Consider the following 22,681-nt stretch of genomic DNA (forward strand, 5'->3'; position numbering starts at 1 on the left):
CCAACTCTCACATCCATACATGACCACAGGAAAAACCATAGCCTTGACTAGACGGACCTTTGTTGGCAAAGTAATGTCTCTGCTTTTGAATATGCTATCTAGGTTGGTCATAACTTTCCTTCCAAGGAGTAAGCGTCTTTTAATTTCATGGCTGCAGTCACCATCTGTAGTGATTTTGGAGCCCAGAAAAATAAAGTCTGACACTGTTTCCACTGTTTCCCCATCTATTTCCCATGAAGTGATGGGACCTGATGCCATGATCTTCGTTTTCTGAATGTTGAGCTTTAAGCCAACATTTTCACTCTCCACTTTCACTTTCATCAAGAGGCTTTTTAGTTCCTCTTCACTTTCTGCCATAAGAGTGGTGTCATCTGCATTAAGGTTACAGGCTTTTAATTTGTTTTTATATTTATACCTCTTTTATGTTGAAAATGCTGGTTCCTAAAATCATGAATATAAATACTTATTTGTTTTCTCCTAAAATGTGCAAACAGTTCCAAAATAACAACCCCAATATAATAATAAGACTACCTAATGGAATCTTGAAATGGATTAAAGATGTAAATGTAAGACCTGAAACCATGAAACATCTCAGAAAAAAACATGAAAAAAGCCCCTTGACATTGGTCTTGGCAATGATTTTTTTGATAAGATGCCAAAATACAGGCAACAACAGCTAAAAAAACAAATGGAACTACATCAAACTAAAAAGTTTGAAAAGATAATGGATGGAATAGGAGAACATATTTGCAAATCATATATCTGGCAAAAGGATTAATAATTAAAATACATAAAGAGCTCATCCAACTCAGCCCCCAAAAATCTTTAATAATCCAATTTCAAAATAGGCAGAGGACCTGAATAAACATTTTTCCAGGGAAGACATATAAATGATCACAAGTATATCAGGGGCCAGGGCCTCAATATATGAAATATTGGAAGAATGTTGTTGTTCAGTCACTAAGTCATGTCCAACTCTTTGAGACTCCATGAACTGCAGCACACTAGGCTTCTCTGTCCTTCACTATCTCCTGGAGTTTGCCCAAATTCATGCCCATTGAGTCGGTGATACCATTCAACCATCTCATCCTCTGTCACCCTCTTCTACTGCCCTCAATCTTTCCAAGCATCAGGATCTTTTCCAATAAGTTGGCTCTTTGCATTAGCTGGCCAAAGTATTAGAGCTTCAGCATCAGTCCTTCCAATGAATATTCAGGATTGATTTCCTTTAGGATTGACTGGTTTGATCTCCTTGCAGTCCAAGGGACTCTCAAGAGTCTTCTCCAGCACAACTCAAAAGCATTAATTCTTCAGTGGTCAGCCTTCTTTATGGTCCAACTCTCACATCTGTACATGACTACTAGAAAAGCCATAGCTTTGACTATACAGACCTTTGTCATCAAAGTGATGTCTCTGCTTTTTTAATACACTGTTTAGGTTTGTCGTACACTCAATTGATAATATTCTAACCCTGGCTCCCCAAAACTCATTGTCCTTCCCACAAGTAAATGTATTCACTTCATCCCAACAGTTCAAAAGTCTTAAGTCATTTCAGCATCAAAATCTAAAGTCTTACTCAGACAGAGACTTATGACTTACTCAGACATGAAGACTTAACTCAGACTATTGACACAGCAGGGGCAGAACAGGATGGGATGAATTGATAGAGTAGCATTGAAATATATACATTACCATCTGTAAAATAATGACTAATGGGAAGTTGCTGTATAACACATGAAACTCAACCTGGTGCTCTGTGATAACCTAGAGGGGTGGGTTGGGGTGGGAGGTGACAGGGAGATTCAAGACGGAGGGAACATATATACCTATGGCAGATTCATGTTGATGTATGGTAGAAACCAAGACAACATCGTAAAGCAATTATCCTCCAATTAAAAAAAAATTTTATAAAAAGAAAATCATAAGGAAGAGAAAACACATACACACAGAAATCTAAAGTCTCATCTAAATCATCTAAATATGGGTGAGACTCAAGATATAATTGATCCTCAGGCAAAATTCCTCTTCAGCTATCAATGTGTGAAACTAGACAAATTATGTGATTCTAAAACAAAATTGGGTGAGAGGCATAGGGGGGACAGGCATGGGGGGGAGCCTTCCCATTCCAAAAAGGAGGAATAATAGATAAGGAAGGGGTGACAGGTCCCTACTGAATAATGATGGTGTCCCCATGTCTCACTACCTCACCTGTCTCACTGCCTCTTATGGTCAGCCACAATATGACCACTTGGCAAGCCCCCAAACTCTAGAACAAGCAAAGACTTCTGATTTAAGGTCTTCTTTTCCCTCCCATAACCAACCCTCCCCTATTAACATTTTCCATTTTTGTTGACTTTCAAGGACACATAATATGGTAACATGGTCTGTGGCTTAATAACCATAAGACTGATCATCATCAGTCTTCTGAAACGTATATCCTAGAGGCCTTTGTCTAGTGCGTATCTATGAACATATAACCACAGAAGAAACTAACCCTCTGCCCTTAATAAACAATGGAAAAATTGGAAAGCAATTTCAAGGAGAGAATTATAGAATTCCAGATCTCCCATTTTCTGAGATGATGAAATTCTCATTTTGGAGAAGGAAATGGCAACCCACTCCAGTATTCTTGCCTGGAGAATCCTGTGGACAGGGGAGCCTGGTGAGCTTCCATCCATGGGGTCGCACAGAGTCAGACACGACTGAAGCGACTTAGCATGCAAAATTCTCATTAGTACCTGTAAAAGCATAGTGGGCCATCCATAAAACTGAAAACAAAAGACTCTATTCAATGTATCTAAAAATTATATTATGTTTTTGAATCTAAGAATGAAACAGTATAACCTGATTAAAAATGGAAAATCCATGACAGACCTTCAAAATAAAACTTTTATAACTGTAAGTAAAACTTGATGATGTTTTGAAGAAAGATTTATTGTAGAAAAAAGTGGTATGAATTAGCAATCTTGTCTTTTAAAGAATTAACAGTTGAAATGAATTATGTCTTCTTTATTCTCTTAACCTCCCTTATGAATTTCTCAGGTTATAAATAAAATGTTCATGTCTCAAGGCAGTTACTAGACAATTGGCAACTTGAGGACAGGATTTCTTTCTTTTTTTTTTTTTATGTTTTTTTTTTTTTTAGAAGGGAATGGCAACCCACTCCAGTATTCTTGCCTGGGGAATCCCAGGGACAGAGGAGCCTGGTGGGCTGCCGTCCATAGGGTCGCACAGAGTCAGACACAACTGAAGCGACTTAGCAGCAGCCGCAGTAATCTCTTTCATGTATTTCTGATTTTCAGATAATTTTAAAGGCATTAGAATCAATTTTTTTAAAAGGTGAGGACAGGATTTCTATCTGATCCACCATTATACTCTACAGAACCAAACCTCAGAGCTTGGCACCCAAAAATAGCTGTTTAAGAGCCAATGGTGATTCCTAGTATTAACATAGCCTCTCAGAAATTGAGATGTCTCACAAAGCTTGTAAGATACTGGTGTCTTACAAGACTTGGTACGCTGGTGTCAGAATGAGATTACACCAATTAAAATAATCACAAACAAGTACTGTAAGTTTTATCAGTTAAACACCTCCTGCAAGTATTAATGATGCACAGCAGCAAAAAATAAAATATGTTAACACTGAGAGACAAGGAATGGTTTGCATCACATGTAAATTGATGCAAAGCTTTTGGCTTGGAAAAGTCATTACCATATTCATTTCAACTATAAGTAAGTGAAAAGGCATAGTCTCCAAAGGCACAAGTAACAGCAAACAGATTCCTGCTGATGGGTTTCTTGCTCTCAACACACAGCTGTACAAAGACTAGAAACCTGAGATAGCAAATTGAGCGATTCAGGCAAAAGAATACATACAGTGCCAATTTGCTTTCAGAATCATGGAGTAAATTAAATTACACACTTTGAAATAAAACTTGTACATGCAAATTTGGCTTTTAAAAGATCATTTTTGTCCTTGGATTTGATCAGGACTGTTTTTGTAATGCTGTTATCAGTATGCTACTTTTTTTTTTTCTCTGCATGGATCAAATGTATGGGGCTGTTGTTCCTGAAGAGGAACCAAAAGCCTTTTTGAAGTGGCAATTTAACTCTAACTCTTGTTTGCTGTAATAGTGTATTATAGGCACATTACCTTTGCAGGCAGATGTCACTGTGGAGGACTGCAGGATTCATTTTGGAGAAGGGGTCTGGAAGTCTTGCCCAGAAATCTTTGCAATGGGAGGAATGGGATTGTAGCCAAAGGAGAGTGAACCAAGGACTGGAGCCGAAGGAGAGTGAACCAGGCACTGTTCCATCATCCCTTTCAAAACCCTAGTTCTGCAAAGACTGAGTTTGCTCTCTCTGGGAGGAACCCAATACATCCCAGGGACAGAGTCCTCTACAGATTGAATGAGGAAGAAGGAAAGGAGAGTGGGGAGGGAAAAAAAAGGAGTCCATCCCTATATTCAAATTTCCTTTCTCCCTCTCCTAAAAATTAAGGAGGTCTTTATTAGAACACTACCACGCCAACCAGATAAGCAGGCAAAAATTATTTAAATGCTTCAGTTGTTCTTGCTTGGATGTTGATAGTAGCCAGAACCCGTGTCTGAATCTCATAACTGTCCTTTAAGCCTAAAGAACATAATTTAGTATATGGAGAGAGCAACCAACTATACTTGAAGCTTGGAGTCTAACATTGGTGGCCAGCAGAGCACATAAGGGATGGGGTCCAGGGTCATGACTACAGTAAATTTTGAAAGTAGCAAATTCCTAATGAAGTAGCTTAGGCAGATCTCAGACTCTCTCAAGTACTAAAAAAACAAAACAAAACAAAAAAATCCACTTATTTCCTCTAAAGCATATGTTCTTAATTATAATCCAAAGACCTCAATGGTTTCATGCATAAAATTTTTGCTGTCAATCCCCCTCCCAGGCATATATCTGGAAAAAATGAAAGCTCTAATACAAAAATATATGTGCACCCAATGTTTAAAGCAGCATTATTTACAACAGCCAAGACATGGAAGCAATCTAAGTGTACATCAACAGATGAATGGCTAAAGAAGATGTGATATATATATACATACATACATACACACACATATACATACAGTGGAATATTATTCAGACATAAAAAAGAATGGAGTAATGTTATTTGAAGCAACATGAATGGACCTAGAGATTATCATACTAAGTAAAGTAAGTCAGACAAAGATAATATTATATATCACTTATATGTAGAATCTAATAATATTACAAATGAACTTATTTACAAAATAGAAACAGATCCACAGACATAGAAAAGAAGCATATGGTTACCAAAGGGGTAGGGGGATAAACTGGGAGTATAGGATTAACAGGTGCACACTCCCATATATAAAATAAAGAAGGATTTACTGTATAACCCAGGCAACTATATTCTATAACATAATGAATTATAATAGAAAAGGATCAAAAAGAATATATACATATTTACATACATATATATATATATACAACCGAATCACTTCTCTGTACACCTTAAACAATATTTAAAAACAACTATACTTCAGTTAGAAGAAAATTGCTGTCTATGAAGAAATTGGACAGGGGAAAAATATTAGCTCTATTTCCAATAAGCTTCAAATGAAATTTAGCTTACTTAAATTATCAATGTAGACAACAATCAGAAAAACAAATTAGACATCAAAACTGTTTTCATATCAACATAGACTTATTACAGACATTTCAAAGTATTATGTATGCTTGTCCATGTTATAAAATTACAGTTATTGACCTAGGCTAGATATCATTATTTAATGTGTTAAAAAATAAACATATATTACTATATCATGAATTTATATTTATATTTTGATAACTAGATTTTCATAAAATTGCTTTTCTTTATGATTCTGTGTGGTATGCTTTAAGCATCAAAGAATTATCTGAGAAAGCAACTATAAGCTTGACCAGATTGTCAAAGGAGTCCCTGGCACAAAAATGTTAAGAAGCTCTGCTGTAGAGTATCACTGCTTTTCCAGAGAATATGTCACAAACAGCAAGAATTCAGGTACCCTAGAGCAGTATCTGACAAGTTGAAGAATTGTACAGGCTTTTTCACAGAGAGAAAGTTATGCAGGTATACATAAAAATTAAATATAAACCCCTTTATACCTATAGATCTAACATGCAATAAAGTCAATATATATAAACTAAATAGAAATGAAACTACAAAACTAGTAAGATTTAAGTTAATTACATTAATGAATTAATGTTAACAGTGCTCTGCTAAAGGAGAAGGCAATGGCACCCCACTCCAGTACTCTTGCCTGGAAAATCCCATGGACGGAGGAGCCTGGTGGGCTGCAGTCCATGGGGTCGCTAAGAGTCGGACACGACTGAGCGACTTCCCTTTCACTTTTCACTTTCATGCATTGGAGAAGGAAATGGCAACCCACTCCAGTGTTCTTGCCTGGAGAATCCCAGGGACGGGGGAGCCTGGTGGGCTACGGGCTATGCGGTCGCACAGAGTCGGACACGACTGAAGCGACTTAGCAGCAGCAGCAGCAGCAGCTCTGTTAAAACATTATGAATATGGTGCTAACTCCTAAAGCACAAATTCTCCTGTATTTAGGAAGCTTATGCTACCATGTATCCCCACTGAGTAAGTCAGTTTTCCTCTATTTTAACTGCCACAAAGGCATCCTTTCTACAACATGCCAGTATATACTTTAGTTCCACAATTGAGAAGACTCTCAAACCTGCTTCTGTTCCTTTCTTAAAGGCTGGACAAATGTCTAAGAAATAAAGCTTAGCAGCAACTTTATCATAAATAGAAGCTCAAATACAGGCACCAAAATTTCATATCAGTACTTGTTATAAGACAGTTATCCAGGTTATCAAGAATAGGTGTACAATAACTACTTTTTATCATTGAAATAGAAGCCTACATTTAAGAAATTCTTATAGAGAATTCTTTGATCCCCCAGAAAACATGTGAGGTTCCTCAGGCCCCAGATAGAGAAATACTGTCCAAGAAACAACAGAAGAACGATAAGCCATTGACCCATCCACATTTACATATAAGCACAAATTCTCCCTCCAAACTGCACAATAACCTACAGTCAGTAATCTACAGAGGTGTGGGTATGTGACTCTGCTGCTGCTGCTGCTGCTGCTAAGTCACTTCAGTCATGTCTGACTCTGTGCGACCCCATAGACGGCAGCCCACCAGGCTCCCCCGTCCCTGGGATTCTCCAGGCAAGAACACTGGAGTGGGTTGCCATTTCCTTCTCCAATGCATGAAAGTGAAAAGTGAAAGTGAAGTCTCTCTGTCGTGTCCAACTCTTAGCAACCTACCAGGCTCCTCCGTCCATGGGATTTTCCAGGCAAGAGTACTGGAGTGGGTTGCCATTGCCTTCTCCGACGTGACTCTAAGGACAGCAAAAATGACCTCCAAAGAATATAAAGAAGACATCCAGGATTCCACTCTGGCAGGATTAGAAAATGTCAGGGGAAAAGGAGAAGGGACTTTATGTGATTTTGGATGTCTAATTAGACCCCCTCTCCCCATATTACCCGTTTGGATAGCTTCCTGATGCAGAGTCATCCAAGTATAATTTCAGATCTTGCTCTGATTCTCTTAGCTTCATATTCTTGCAGAACTCACTTTCAAGCTAATACTGTGTTAGAAAACTAGGAAGAAAAATAAGCTTAAGGTTTTTGATTGGTGTATAAACTTTCTACACTCAGCAAATTCAGAGTGCGTGTTTAGGGCATTTTGGTACAGAGTTATCAGTGTTAATAAATCACTGTTGCTTCACTGTCATGATCCAAGTCATTTTATCTTCAGAAGAGAGGCTATATAGTTCATTGAGGAGAAACATATGTATATAAGGTGAATGTCATTGTTAGGAGAATGGTTGAAATAAATTATGGTGTAATGCCAGTACAGAATGTTATTCATTGTCATAATGAATTAGAGCTAAATCACTGTCTTGGAGATACTTACATCAAGTATTCTTTTTTGAAAATTCATTTTATTTGGCTGTGCTGGGTCTTTGTTGCTGCACTGGGGCTACCCCTAGATGTGGTGCACAGGCTTCTCACTGTGGCAGCTTCTCTTATTGTGAAGAATGGGCTCTAGAGCATGGGCTCAGCAGTTGCGGTGCATAGGTGTGGCGCCACTGTGGCATGTGGAATCTTTCCAGACCAGGGATCAAACCTGTGTCCCCTGCACTGGCAGAGAGATTCTTAACCCTTGGACCACTAGGGAAGTCCTACATGAAGTATCCTTGAGTGAGAAAAACATTATATATAAAATTGTATGTAATAAATGTGATCTCATTTTTTTGAAAAACAAAAATGAGTTAGACTTAAAAAATATTCACAACCTAAAAGTTGAAAGTTATGTTTTACTTGGCAGGAATTTTTAGGACTTCAAGCCCAGGAGGTAGCATCTCAAGTAACTCTAATAGAACTGCTCTGATGAGGTGCGGAGGTGAAGAAGCATGAAAGTGTTAGCTGCTCAGTCCCATGTCTGACTCAGCATTATATAGGAGTTTTCCAACAAAGAGCAGGTAGTCTGAATGTCAAAAGATTATTGTTAATTAAAGAAAACCAGATGTCTAGTTAAGGAATTTAGTGCTTTTCTATATATGAGAAAATGCAAGAGTCTGGGCTCACTGAAATCATTCCTTTCACATGCACCTCACCTATATGGGGCCGGTGTCCTGTGTTTTCACATCCTGTGTTTCCTCAGGGCTCACTGTACGGAGTGGCTACAGTCTCATAGTTGCTAGGCGGCAGGTATTCGTTCCTTCCTGAGTTCCTTCAGGGTTTACTAACTCACCATGGGTGGTGGCTGCAATCACTCATGACAGTGACATCCTTTGTTTACTGATATGGCACGAAATATTCCATTTCTCAAGACAGAAACACTCCAGGGTATATGTTATTCTGTATACACATTTGAGTATATATGTTTATATGACTGTATGAGCATAGAGAAAATCACAAAATCATATACACTAGGGTAACATGGGTTAACTGTGGGCAGAAATAGGGTAATATGATGCAAAAGGAAGAAGAAATGAAGTGATTTATTCAAAAAAGGGGGAGAAGAAAATCTTCCATTTTAAAATAATATATAATGTGATCATACTTATTTATCATAAAAAGAAGAAAAATCAACTGTCAATGTTGGAGGACATGCAAAAGAGGCAATAGAGTAGTTAAGGAAGATAAAAGCAGGGTTAGGAAACAGTTCCAGAACGGCACAGTAAGATCCTCCAAAAATCTGTTTCTCCATAAAAGCAATAAAAACACTGGGGGGAAATGTCAAAAATCATATTTTTCAGAACTTTGGAATTTAACTAAAGGTCTGCATTAATTAGAGGAACATTTGTTTCCAGAAAAATGGTGGAATCACAGTGAGAACTAAGAACTTCGTAGCATGTCAACTTGCCCTATTCACATCACCCTCTCCTCAGGTCCACAGAAGCCTTGAAAACCAATGGCTTCACAACCCTGGTAACTGTGAAAACCAGCAAACTAGAAGGAAATGGAGGGGGAAGAATGAGTTGGAAGCTCCCCAAAAAGCTGTCTCCAGAGAACTGTCACCATTCAACTTGTCTAGAAGCTCCCTGAAAAGGATTCATGCTCAGCACTTGTCTTCACTTGATTTAACTCAGAGCTTTCTCTTCACAAACATTTCTATCCTCAGGGTACTAGTTGAAAACAATCTATGGTAATTGTTTAACATAATAGTTACCTTCAGCAAGGATACAGATTGACCAAAACACTTCAAAGGACAAACTAGGGAATGAGATGCTTGAAGGGGCCTTTGAAAAGCTCCAACATATTCCCTGGGAAACTAGAAGGCCAGCACTGTGCCCAAATTCAGGAAAAATACGAGAAACCAGTCACAAAAGCCACATATTTATTTCATGATGCCCTTTATATGAAATATTCAGAACAGGCATATCTATAGAGACAGAAAGTAGATTAATTTTGGATACAGGCTGAAGGAGAAGAGAAATGGGCAATAATGGATACAGCATCTCTTTTTGCAGTGATGAAAATATTCTAAAATTAGGTGGTGGTGATAGTTGCACAATTCTGTGAATACATTTTTAAAATATGCAATTATTAGGAATTCCCTGGCAGTCTAGTGATTAGGACTCAGTACTTTCACTGCCATGGCCCAGATTCAATACCTCATTGGAAAACCAAGATCTCACAAGCCAATTGACACGGAAAAAAAAAAAAAAAACCTGATTTATATATATTAGAGGTCAAATTTTATGGTATGTGGATTATATCTCAAAAAAGATTTTTTCTAAGTGAATGAGAAGTATGATGATTTTTCACCTGATGTAGAAGATTTAGGAGCAGGTAAGAGTGGGCTTCCCTGGTGGTGCTAGTGGAAAAGAACCTGCCTGCCAATGCGGGAGACATAAGAGATACAGGTTTGATCTCTGGGTTGGGAAGATCCCCTGGAGGAGGAAATGGCAACCCACTCCAGTATCTTTGCTTGGAGAATCCCATGGACAGAGGAACCTAGCAGGGCTACAGTCCATGGGATTGCAAAGAGTCAGACATAACTGAAGTGACTTAGTGCACACACAACAAAAAGTACACTAAGAGAACAAAATACGTTTTTAGCACATTAGCCCACTCTTGTCACTAATTCCTAATTAGAGCTTATAGGTTATTATATTTTGTGCCGTATTACTTTTAACCCAAATGCTCTTGGTTGGTAAAAGAGTTTTCCCTTTCCTTTAAACTCAATATATCCTTGCTTAAATATTTATAATATATATAAGAAGAAAAGATGAAAATAAAAATCCACATATAGAACACAATCTAGAAAATCCCTTGCTGAAATATAGCATGAAAAATAACTGTGGGCCTTTTACCTTTCTATATTACAACTGATTTTCAAAATGCAACTGATGAAACTCCAAATGTAACAGATGTCACACAAAGCCTATTTCACATTTACAAAGCCCAACTCTGCCGCATAGTATAACATAGGAGGTATTCTGATTAAATTTTACAAACTGCAGTATTCTATGCTTTGGTATAATACTAAGGACCCCCAAAAGAAAATGTCTTTAGGAAAGGCTATTTCCTGGTACTTTTTCAGGAGTTCTCCCCTTGTTTTTCTACCCAGGATATTGGATAGGACAGAATGTCTAGCCACTGTATTTTTGGACTGAAGTAGACTCAAATAGCTTTTACATATGCCAGAAACTTAAAAGGACTTTTAATTAGAGAATAATTTTTTAAGGGAATAAAAGGAAATTCTCTGCTATATGTTAATAGAGATGCTGCTGCTGCTGCTACTAAGTCGCTTCAGTCGTGTCCGACTCTGTGCGACCCCAGAGATGGCAGCCCACCAGGCTCCCCCATCCCTGGGATTCTCCAGGCAAGAACACTGGAGTGGGTTGCCATTTCCTTCTCCAATGCATGAAAGTGAAAAGTTAAAGGGAAGTCGCTCAGTTGTGTCCAACTCTGTGCGACCCCATGGACTGCAGCCCACCAAGCTCCTTCATCCATGGGATTTTCCAGGCAAGAGTGCTGGAGTGGGGTGCCATTGCCTTCTCCGGTTAATAGAGATACACAGCATTAAATGTTACTTTAAGTAAAATTGACTAAACAGATACCAAATACAGAAGTGTGATTAGGCATTACCAATAAAAGTAATCAGATATTAAATTTTTGAAGTGACTGTAGTTTATCTATTTATTCATTCAAAAAATATTTTATTGAGCACAGGCAATAAAGCAGTAAACATAGCAGATTACTTTCTCTACTCTCCTAGACCTTAAAATTTGCTCAGAAATGCTCCTGCTATTGCAAAGAAAGCAGTGAAATTAAATAAGGAAGCATGATATTCCTGAAAGAACACCGGTCCAGGAGCCCTAAGATCTGAATCCCAATTCCATGGTTACTGACTTGTAAACAAGTGACACTGGATACATCAACTTGATTTCCCTAAGCCTCAATTTCATACCTTGAAAAACGGTGTATATATCTGTCCTGTATACCTTATTAATTATAAGGGCCACAGAGAGATAAACAAGGTCCTATTGTATAGCACAGGGAACTATGTTCAATGCCCTTATGGTAAACCATAATAGAAAAGAATATGGAAAAGTATGTGTATATATGTATAACTGAATTACTTTGCTGTACAGCAGAAATTAACACATTGTAAATCAATTATACTTCAATAAAATTTTTTAAAAAAAGAACCACAGAGAAAATATTCAAACATGTCCCCAAAACTGTCCAAAGCTTGATACTCACAGGCTAGTGATATTATTGAAATGCATGATAAACTATCAAATCCCTTACAGTAAATAATTTTAGTTAATATAGACAGTCTATTGAGAGTCTTTATGATCAGACAGTACAGCTCAAGGCTAACAGTCAAATACATTAAGAACACAGAATGACACATATTCAAAGGTTTTGACCTTTCTCCAATTAAGCATTTTAATGTCACCTGGATTTCCTTTACATGTCAAATTATGTTCATATTCTCAAGCAATGTTCCAGCCATAGGAAGAGAAAATGAGTCAAACAGACTCCCATCAAACTTCCAAACTGAGCGACAAGGATAAGACCGTATATTTCTTTACTCTTCAGGATATGTTTGTCATCTCTATTTGAATCTTAACAATGATGGAACTTTCAAAATACCAACTACTGTAATTGCAACCACATTAACTGGACTGAATTTTTGCTTAAATTACTTCTGTCCTTCTGTTGAAAAACACAGTACTAAGAATAATGAGGTGTTTAAGACATGACCAAAATATTAAAAATTTCAAAATTAAACTCATAAGAAAAATACAATTTACCTGGCATAATTTGGGTTTGCAGTATTACTGTCAGGTAATGAATATGAATCTGTAGGAATCACTGGTGAACACAAAGCATAGGAAACAGTTAACATCTATTGGTGCCCCGTAGAATCCAAACATTCTGACTCTTTGGGGTTAGAGAAACAGAATAATCCTGCTTTTCTTCAGATGCTGGCAAACTTATACTGTGATAGCTTAACAGTCAGCTTAATCCTTCCCTTCCTGGCTCAGAATGAAAATAAATACTCTTTCCTAGACCCAAGATGTGATTCTCCCCTGGAGGTTTTGATGAAAGAGGTAGCAACAAACAGGAATGTGATCAGGGATGAACGGGTTTTGTCAATCACACAACACTGTTTTAGGAGGCAGAAAGTAAAAATCAAGACCATTGCAGAGAAACCTTTTACCAGTGACTGAGCTCTGATTATGATGTATGAGTACTGACTGGGTCATTTCCATACTAATCCACTCCCACTAGCATTCTAGAAGGTTAGGAACTTTCCTGAAAGAACTAGAGAGGGACAGAGTTACATTCCAGAGCATATCACCTGCCACCATCTCAGACCCAACTCCACACTTTCTGTCTTCCCTCTCTCCCTCCCAGCTCTTTTTCTGGAATAACTGACAAATACCTCCATCTGTCCTCAAATAGAAGTTTTGCACATGCCATTTTCCTCAAGGTATGATTATTCGTCAGTCAATAAGTAAAATAAATCTCACAGCTGAGAAAACAGGGAAACAAGAAAGAACATATAGACACCTGGAAAACAAATGAGGGGATAAGCCTCAAATTCCTCGGCATTCAATTACAGAACCGTGTGCCTGGTATTCTCACTATAAGCATCTCTGTCGCAGACATTTTCACATGTAACTGACTGACTGTATGCCAGTTTTGCAATGAAAGATAAACGAATGGTTGACAATTTGGGGCCTGACAATATGCTTTCAACGAAGTGAAATGTGTTAGCATTTCTTTCAGCTAGAGATGATATTGATAGCTTTATTGAGCTGAGAGACGACAATGATTTGCTTCAAGATGGTTTCTTATTTTGAAACACACTACACTGGAGGAGAGGAAGCTGAGGACCTCAGTGGCGCAGAGTTGAACCCACATTTTCCATAGAACTTCAGAAAGTCTATCAACAAACACGTGACCAAGAACACACAACACTGTAGAAGACTTTCACAATACAATACAGAACTCAGTTACAAATATACATCCTGGGTTTTGGAGACTGATGCCTCTCTTAACGAAGGGACAAATTTTAGCAAAAAAGGAAAAGCCCAATGCCAAGTGAAGAGAAATGATCATGCCAAAAAAAAAAAAATAAGTATATAAAAATACTATAAACAGAAGACTTTGAAGACCAGGTACAACTCACAAAATCAGTTATTTGTGCTGTGTCACCATGAATCTACACATATTTCAAACGTATTCAAAATTTTTTTATTTAGCCATGAAACTTTTAAAATTTTGTTAATTTGTTTTATTAAATCTTTTTAAATGTCCTTTATTTTTCATTGTTTTATCTTTTATGACAAAGTTAACTTACAACCAATTTTTTTAATTTTATTTTATTTTTAAACTTTACAAAATTATATTAGTTTTGCCAAATATCGAAATGAATCCGCCACAGGTATACATGTGTTCCCCATCCTAAACCCTCCTCCCTCCTCCCTCCCCATACCATCCCTTGGGTCGTCCCAGTGCACCAGCCCCAAGATTCCAGTATCGTGCATCAAACCTGGACTGGCAACTCGTTTCATACATGATATTATACATGTTTCAATGCCATTCTCCCTAATCTTCCCACCCTCTCCCTCTCCAACAGAGTCCATAAGACTGTTCTATACATCCGTGTCTCTTTTGCTGTCCAATTAATTAGGAGGCAGAAATGTTTGTAGCAAAGACGTCTAAGGCAAAGATGCTGACAGTGAAAATACCTAGAACCATAGAATTGGGCTACCTGCTACAAGGTACCAATAACAAAGTAAGTAACTTAATTTACTTATTAACTTAACCATCTCAAAAAAAGTAACCTAAAACTTTAAAGCAGAGGCACAAGCATTCAGAGGTGAGAAAATCAACACCATTATACTAATGCAAGCAGCATAGATTTTTACGCTTCAAAAGCATTGAATGGCACTGGTACATTTTTATTTCTTACTTCTGTCCCCTTATCTGAATGGCTGAACTGATGGTATTTCATGTTTAGAAAGAGGACACTCAGCTATGCTCGCCAGATAAGGGAACAGAGCTTTTGCTGTGTGACCAGTAAGAGATTGTGAATTAAGAGCACCAGTCGCCATGCTTCAAAAATCTACCTGTGGATTCCACAGACGTTAAAGGGCCCAGGCATTCAACATCTTCAGACTTACTTGTGTTCCTGTGATTTTGGTCTGCTGAGAGAGAAGCATCCATAGTCCAGGCTGGAATGTGTTGGGTAGGATGGGCAGCAGATGTCACAGTGCTCTCGTCGTTATAAATTGTATTAAGAATAACATCAGACACGTGGACTTTACTATCAGTGACCAAAGGTTCACTCCCATTTGATTTAAAATAGGCCTTTTTTAATGTTCCTGAAAGATCAAAAAAAGATATTTTAAGACATTATTAGAGGTATTTATTAAAAAAAAAATATTAGGAAAACTCTAGAGCTGCCCTCTTGGGCAAGCAAAGAGAAAGATGATGGCCAGCAAATCCACCCACATCATTGGGACAAGCATAATCTCTTCTACCATAAATCACATAACCCTGTGAGGAGACTATCGCTTCTCAAGAACTAAAGGTTTAGAAACTACAGTCTCCACCCAGGTTTCCTAGTGCCCACCTCACCTGAGACTTGCCACAAATAAAACATGGGGAATCTTAGTGTTTGCTTCCTGCTATCATGGTGTTTAAATTTCACACATCATTTTATGCTACTCTGTACCCAGGACACAGCTCTCCATCTCTACCTGCCACAGAGGACAAGAGCGCCAGCATACCTCCAGCCTTCTATTTCTCCACATTTGACACTAGCTTTCCGTGAACTACACTCAGTAGATAGTAAAAATAAGAGGGCTCACCATTTACCAAGACTTACTGAAATCCAAAAAGTAACTGCAATTCCAACAAAACCAAAAGAAACTAACTCATCTTTGTCTTTGACCAGAAACTACAAAACATGATGATAAGAAACAGGCATTAAAATAAGATTATCAACTGGTCACTTTCTCAAGGTATTTACTCATGAACAAAACAAAGAGCCCAACCTAAAATTGTTGGGAATCCTTTAGCATTGGCTTTAGGCAGAGAATCTGAAAACTTTGAAAGAGATCATGTATTTTTAACGTAGTCAAAATAGACAACAGAGTGTTTCCAGAATACAGCTCTCTGATTGAGTATACCACTAAAATAAATGAATATGATATTGATCCATTATACAAATACCCAAGGGAGTTTTTTTTTTCCCTAAAAGCATTTACAGTGAATGCTCTAACTGGCTTTCACTTTTCTAAACAGCTCATGGACCATTAAAAATAAAAGAAATATAAATAAAATGTTTAATATCAGTCTATGGAAAAAATTTCTCTACATGTGCTTGACACTTGGAAAACATTAACTACAAATCAAAATAGAAAAGCAGCTGTTTTCTGGCTAAGGAAGGTCAATAGTTTCATCTGCCAAAGGACTCTAAATAAAACAGTGGAGTATAAAAGCTAAATCATGACCATGTGGTACAGGTAACACACTCCCCAAACCGTCTGTGATTACGAGTACATATTAAATGCAGTAGGTGAAAGAAAAGACTTCATTTAATTGATTCTGATTTTCAAAGTGATTTAGAATTTATCATAAATAAAAATGTATACAATAGACTTGATCACTATAAAATACGTGTTACATTCATGCAAAAAATTACTAATTAATTAGATACAATTTTATTTTTAATTTACTAATTTGCTCTGTTCTTTGCTAAGTTTGGCATAAAGAGATGTTCTTGCACATGACATGTCATTTCCATTAATGTGGCTGTGATGAATATATAAGGTCTGTAAAGTCAATTTACTTATCGCACTAACCCTATGATCAGTATCCATCTTAGTTAACATACTTTGAACACATGCCAGTTCCTCAGTCATATCCTTGTGTGATGCACTTAAATCGGGTTCCTTATCATGCAAAATACTTCAACAGTTGTTCTTACCATTTTGTTTGTAATGACTGGCCTTATTAATCATCTTTAAGTTTTTCACCTAGCCACAGTATTGAAAGTGTTAATAACATCTTTACCCCAAAATATTCTGTAAACACTGACTTGGAGAAGACAATGGCACCCCACTCCAGTACTCTTGCCTGGAAAATCCCATGGACGGAGGAGCCTGGTAGGCTGCAGTCCATGGGGTCGCGAAGATCGGACACGACTGAGCGACTTCACTTTCACTTTTCACTTTCATGCACTGGAGAAGGAAATGGCAACCCACTCCAGTGTTCTTGCCTGGAGAATCCCAGGGATGGGGGAGCCTGGTGGGCTGCCGTCTATGGGGTCGCACAGAGTCGGATATGACTGAAGTGATTTAGCAGCAACAGCAAACACTGACTTTTTCAGGAAACATGACTTGAATAACAACTTTCTAAAGAAAAAAAAAGGCAGATTCCTGGCTCTTAAACTCTCCACATCAAAGCAAATTGACAGAAAAAAAAGATAACACATGACATATGATAGCTGCTGCAGCTAATGTCCTTAAACTATATTTTTTGAGAGAAAGACAACAGACAGAGACAACAAACTTAAAGGACCTGTCTTTAAAAGCCTGAACTCACTAGACAATATTTTCAAGCATCTCTGGAAACTGACTAACTCTCAACTCACAGATGGCCCTCTATTATGCATTTTTTTTCAAAGCACAAAAAATAGAATTCAATAAGACTAAACACTCTCAAGCTACACCATGATGAGCTATAAAAATGCTATGAGTTATTAGCCCAGAGTAGAGTGTTCATTCTTCGAGTGTTGCCACATCCTTCTCCACATTCCTATTTTTATAGTGCTGTGGTTAAAAGTATGGGTTCTAAAGCTGGACCACCTGAGTTTAAATCCCATTGCTAGTACTCACCAGCCCTGAAACTCTGGGCAAAGTCTCAACTGATGCAAAATAAGGAAAGTAAAAGCATCTCCCCTCAGTGGGCTGTATTCGTCAATACACACATAAACACTTGGAACAGTTCCTGGCACACAGTAAGTTCTCAGTAACTGTTAGTCATTACTGCACAGTAATAGTAATAAAAGTAAAATAGTCTTTTTTAGGGCTTTAAGTGAAAGTTGCTCAGTCGAGTCCAGCTCTTTGCGACCCCATGGACTATACAGTCCATGCAATTCTCTAGGCCAGGATACTGGAGTGGGTAAGCCTTCCCTTTATGGGATCTTCCCAACCTAGGGATCAAACCCAGGTCTCCTACATTGCAGGCAGATTCTTTACCAACTGAGCCACAAGGGAAGCCCAAGCATACTGGAGTGGCTAGCCTATCCCTTCTGCAGCAGATCTTCCCAACCCAGGAATCGAATCAGAGACTCCTGCATTACAGGCGGATTCCTTACCAACTGACAAATTAGGGAAGCCCCCTTAGGGCTATAAGGTACTTATAAATAAATGCCAATTTCCTTTTACTCTAAATGTATCCCAGCATAATAAAATGACTAAGGAAATTTTCAAAAGTGAATCACTTAACCCTATTTTAGAATAAAATAACTGTGGCCCTTTAATGCTAAGTTATTAATAGAAGGCCACACTGTATCAGGGTTGTATGTTCCAAAAGTGTTTCAGCTATAACACAGTTCTATTTAACAATGTTTAGGAGCATTCAGATGCTCAGTCATGTCCGAATCTTTGCAACCCCCATGGACTATAGCCTGCCATACTCCTCTGTCCATGGGATTCTCCAGGCAAGAATAGGGGAGTGGATTGCCATTTCCTCCTCCAGGAGATCTTTAGGACTCAGGGATTAAACCTGCATTTCCTGCACGGACAGTGGATTCTTTACCACTAAGCCACCTGGGAAGCACAATGTTTAAGAAATGGTCTGCAATTCCAATAATAAAAACCAAGCGTTACTGATCACTTATCAATACATCTAGCAGACTGAGCACTGGCAGCCAAAATGATGCTCCCCCAGAGATGTCCACATCCCAAGTCTCAGAACCTGGGCATAGGTTACTTCACACTCCTTACATGGCAAAAGGGATTGCAAATGTAAGTTATGGAGTCTGAGATGGAGAAATCATCCTAGACTATCTAGGTGAACCCAAGGTACTCACTGGGTCCTTTTAAACAGAAGAAGGTAAGAAAGTGCATGTCAGAGCTATAACAGTGTGATCAAGACTCAATGAGCCATTGCTCATTTTGAAGATGGCAAGGGGGCCACAAACCAAGGAATGTAGGAAGACGCTAGAAGCTGGAAAAGGCAGAAAACAGACTGGTCCCCAGAGTCACCTACCAACACCTTAATTTTAACCCCATGAGGCCTATTTTATACTTCTGACCTCTATAACTCTAAGCTACTACATTTGTGTTATTTTAAGCTTCATTACAACATTAATATTACAGCAGCAATACAAAACTAATACAGGCACTAGACTAAGTATCTTTACTAGTTAGACTTTCAACAATCCTATGATACAGATGCTATAATTAACCCTTCTTGATGAAGTTTCAGAGAGAAGAAAACTGAAGCTTACATTAACTTAGCCCAAGAATTGAGTTGGGATAAGATATGTACCCATACTCAGACAGTCACACATGCTTTTCACTTTGGACAAGGTATACAAGTTAAAAAACTCAACCATCATAAGCATGTAAGAAATTTATCTTCCTATGAGTTTGAAATAAACTCCTTATCTTTATATCTCTTATTGTTCAGTCACCCAGTCATGTCCAATTCTTTGTGACCCCCATGGACTGCAGCTTGCCAGGCTTCCCTGTCTATCATCTCCCCGAGTTTTCTCAAACTCATCTCCATTGTGTTGGTGATGCCATCCAACCGTCTCATCCTCTGTTGTCCCTTTCTCCTCCTGCCTTCAATCTTTCCCAGCATCGGGGTCTTTTCCAAAGAGTCAGCTCTTCATATCAAGTGGCCAAAGTATTAGAGCTTCAGCTTTAACATTTCTAGTCATGTGGCAATACCTTTATGGCTCAGCAGTAAAGAATCTGCCTGCCAATGCAGGAGATGCAGGCTTGATCCCTGGATTGGGAAGATCCCCTGGAGGAGGAGACAACCCACTCCAGTATTCTTGCCTGGGAAATCCTATAGACAGAGGAGCCTGGTGGGCTACAGTCCACGGGGTCTCTAGGAGTCAGACAGGACTTAAGGACTGAGTACAAGCATGCATTTTCTATGTTCTAGGAGCTACGTATTTACTCTCTGCTGAGAGCAAATTACAAAATTGAGTTAGAGGTTTTCATCAAGATGTTTACAGATTAGCTGAGACATGTATGTATGTAAAAATACAGACCATGAAACAAATGCTTTGAGAATGATATGCATATGACAATCTGTTGACAAAAATTAGAGAAGAAGCTGAGATTCCATTAGAGAAAATTAGGAAAGATTTCTTAGGGGATAATGATCCTCCATGTGAATCTTAAAAGATAATTAGGGATGTTCTAGGTTTGAGCCAAGCATTTATGGGGAAACAATTTCCTGCAGTAAGGAATGGAGAACTTTTTAGATAGAGCAAGGGGATATGCAAAAGCTGAGCAGCAAGTAACTAAACATGGCTAGCACACAGGGAGCTGACAAGAGCAAAGGAAGTGGAGCCAGACTGTGAAGGGTATTCCTGTTAAAGCTTTGGAGTTGATCTTGTCATGATAGAGAACTTCTGAAGGGTCTTAAATGGGGTAGAATGTTAAAATGACCACTCAGACAACAGTGATGTTTGAAAGGGGCTAAGTTTAGCAGACAGTTAGAAGGCTACTGCAATAATCCAGAGGAAAAAAGATGGATCGAGCCAAGGCAAAAGCAGTGAGAGCAAGGGGAACATTTGAGAGAGAACTTTCAGAGGCAAAATTATAAGAACTTAACAAAAAGTGTCAGAGGTCCCTTAAATGTTTCCAGTTTGAGTTATGGGTAAATAAAGATATTTACCGAGGTGGGATGATTGTCATTTGAGTTATTCATCAAATATTTCCAACTCTCTCCCATTCTACTAGGACACATGCTGGGTTACATTCTCTGCCCTCATTCTATGTCAATCTTTGATGCTGATCAAAGTGTACAGACTTCCAGCTATAAGATGAGTATATTCTGGGGGTTTAATGTACTGCATTGTGATTTAATTAATGATGCCACATTACATACTTTTAAAAAAAGAACCTCTAGGGCTTTTTTTCTTTCTCTCTGACACAATAACCACAAGGCTCAAGATGATGGCTAGTCCATCAATTTAGTCCCTGAGTGACCTGAATGAGCACAGCCCCCCTGCCATCTTGTAAAGCATGTGCTGCAAATGAGAAACTTACTTTCAGTGTTGTTAAACCACTAATATATTAGGATTATTTTTGTTACACAGCATAGTATAGCCTGCCCTGACTGATACAATAGATAATAGAGAATGGAAAATAGGCATTGTAGACGTTTCCTTTTGTTATTGTAATTATTATGAATACACTGAGTGTAAAATGCGATGAAACACACAAGGGGAAAGAAATTTAAATCCAAAGCAATCTAAACATTTCCTCCAGAAGGTCTTACCAGACTTCCCCACAAGTGTGCATCTTCTTTGTGTTCCCTGATCACACTCTGCCTATATCACTAACACACTCAAGTGAAATTGGCTGTTTCTTGTCTGCCTCTTGGAAGTTAAGAAGGTATAGTATTCATGACTGCATTTCAAGCACACAGTAGAATCCTTGGCACCAGTGTAGGCCTCAATAAACACTTGTCGAATGCATGAATGATGAAAGAAGTCATGGGAGAGCACGATACTGTCTAGAGAAGTATGGGTGCAAAGTGAGAAGAGAGCTAAGATGGACACTCCCAAATTTACTGGCTAGGTACAGAAAGGTGGTGCTAGTGGTAAAGAACCCTTCTGCCAATGCAGGAGACATAAGAGATGAGGGTTCAATCCCTAGGTTGGGAATAACCCAGTATTCTTGCCTGGAGCATCCTACTGACAGAGGAGCCTGGTCGGCTATAGGTCACAAAGATTTGGACATGACTGAAGCGACTTAGCACGTAGAGAAAGATGAGCTTAAGGACACAGAGAAAGAACAGACAGGAATAGAACAAAAATTAGAAATGATGATATCGAGGCAAAGCAGAAGAGCATTTCAAGAAGAAAGGAGTAGCTGAGCGTGCTCATTGTGACCAAATGTAAACAAACACAGAGGGAAAGCAGAGGCTCTCCAAAATCTTGTTCAAACACACACAGGTTCCAAATGCTGCTCTTCAATGAAAGGACATTGGGGCCCTGGAGCAGAACAGATATAGTAGAATGAAAAGAAGAGAAAGAAGATAAGATCAGATTACAGTGGATTAAGGACTGGATGAAGCACAAAAATGACCTGGGGAGCTTGTTTGAAAGTAAATTTGGCAGGTGTGGAGAGGGGCCCAGGATTCCAGATTTTGCATTTCACACAAACTCCCAAGTGATGCTGATGCTGCCGGTCCACTGCCTACACTTTGAATATCAATATAGTGAAAATGAGTATACTACCCAAAGCAATTTATAGATTCAATGCAATCCCTATCAAGCTACCAACAGTATTCTTCACAGAGCTAGAACAAATAATTTCACAATTTGTATGGAAATACAAAAAACCTCGAATAGCCAAAGCGATCTTGAGAA

General features: G+C 38.4%; 1 protein-coding gene across 4 annotated transcripts in view; it reads right to left on the reverse strand.

Moving 5' to 3' along the window:
• CORIN (corin, serine peptidase) overlaps positions 1–22,681 on the reverse strand; it is a 268,724-nt gene that overhangs the window by 204,891 nt on the left and 41,152 nt on the right. For all 4 annotated transcript variants that reach the window (XM_055588487.1, XM_055588485.1, XM_055588484.1 and 1 more), the window contains exon 3: positions 15,234–15,434. In XM_055588487.1, coding sequence (XP_055444462.1) covers positions 15,234–15,434 — 201 coding nt within the window. The remainder of the gene's footprint in view (positions 1–15,233; positions 15,435–22,681) is intronic.

Source organism: Bubalus kerabau, chromosome 7, assembly GCF_029407905.1.
Source record: "Bubalus kerabau isolate K-KA32 ecotype Philippines breed swamp buffalo chromosome 7, PCC_UOA_SB_1v2, whole genome shotgun sequence".
In the NCBI taxonomy this organism is placed as follows: Eukaryota; Metazoa; Chordata; class Mammalia; order Artiodactyla; family Bovidae; genus Bubalus; species Bubalus kerabau.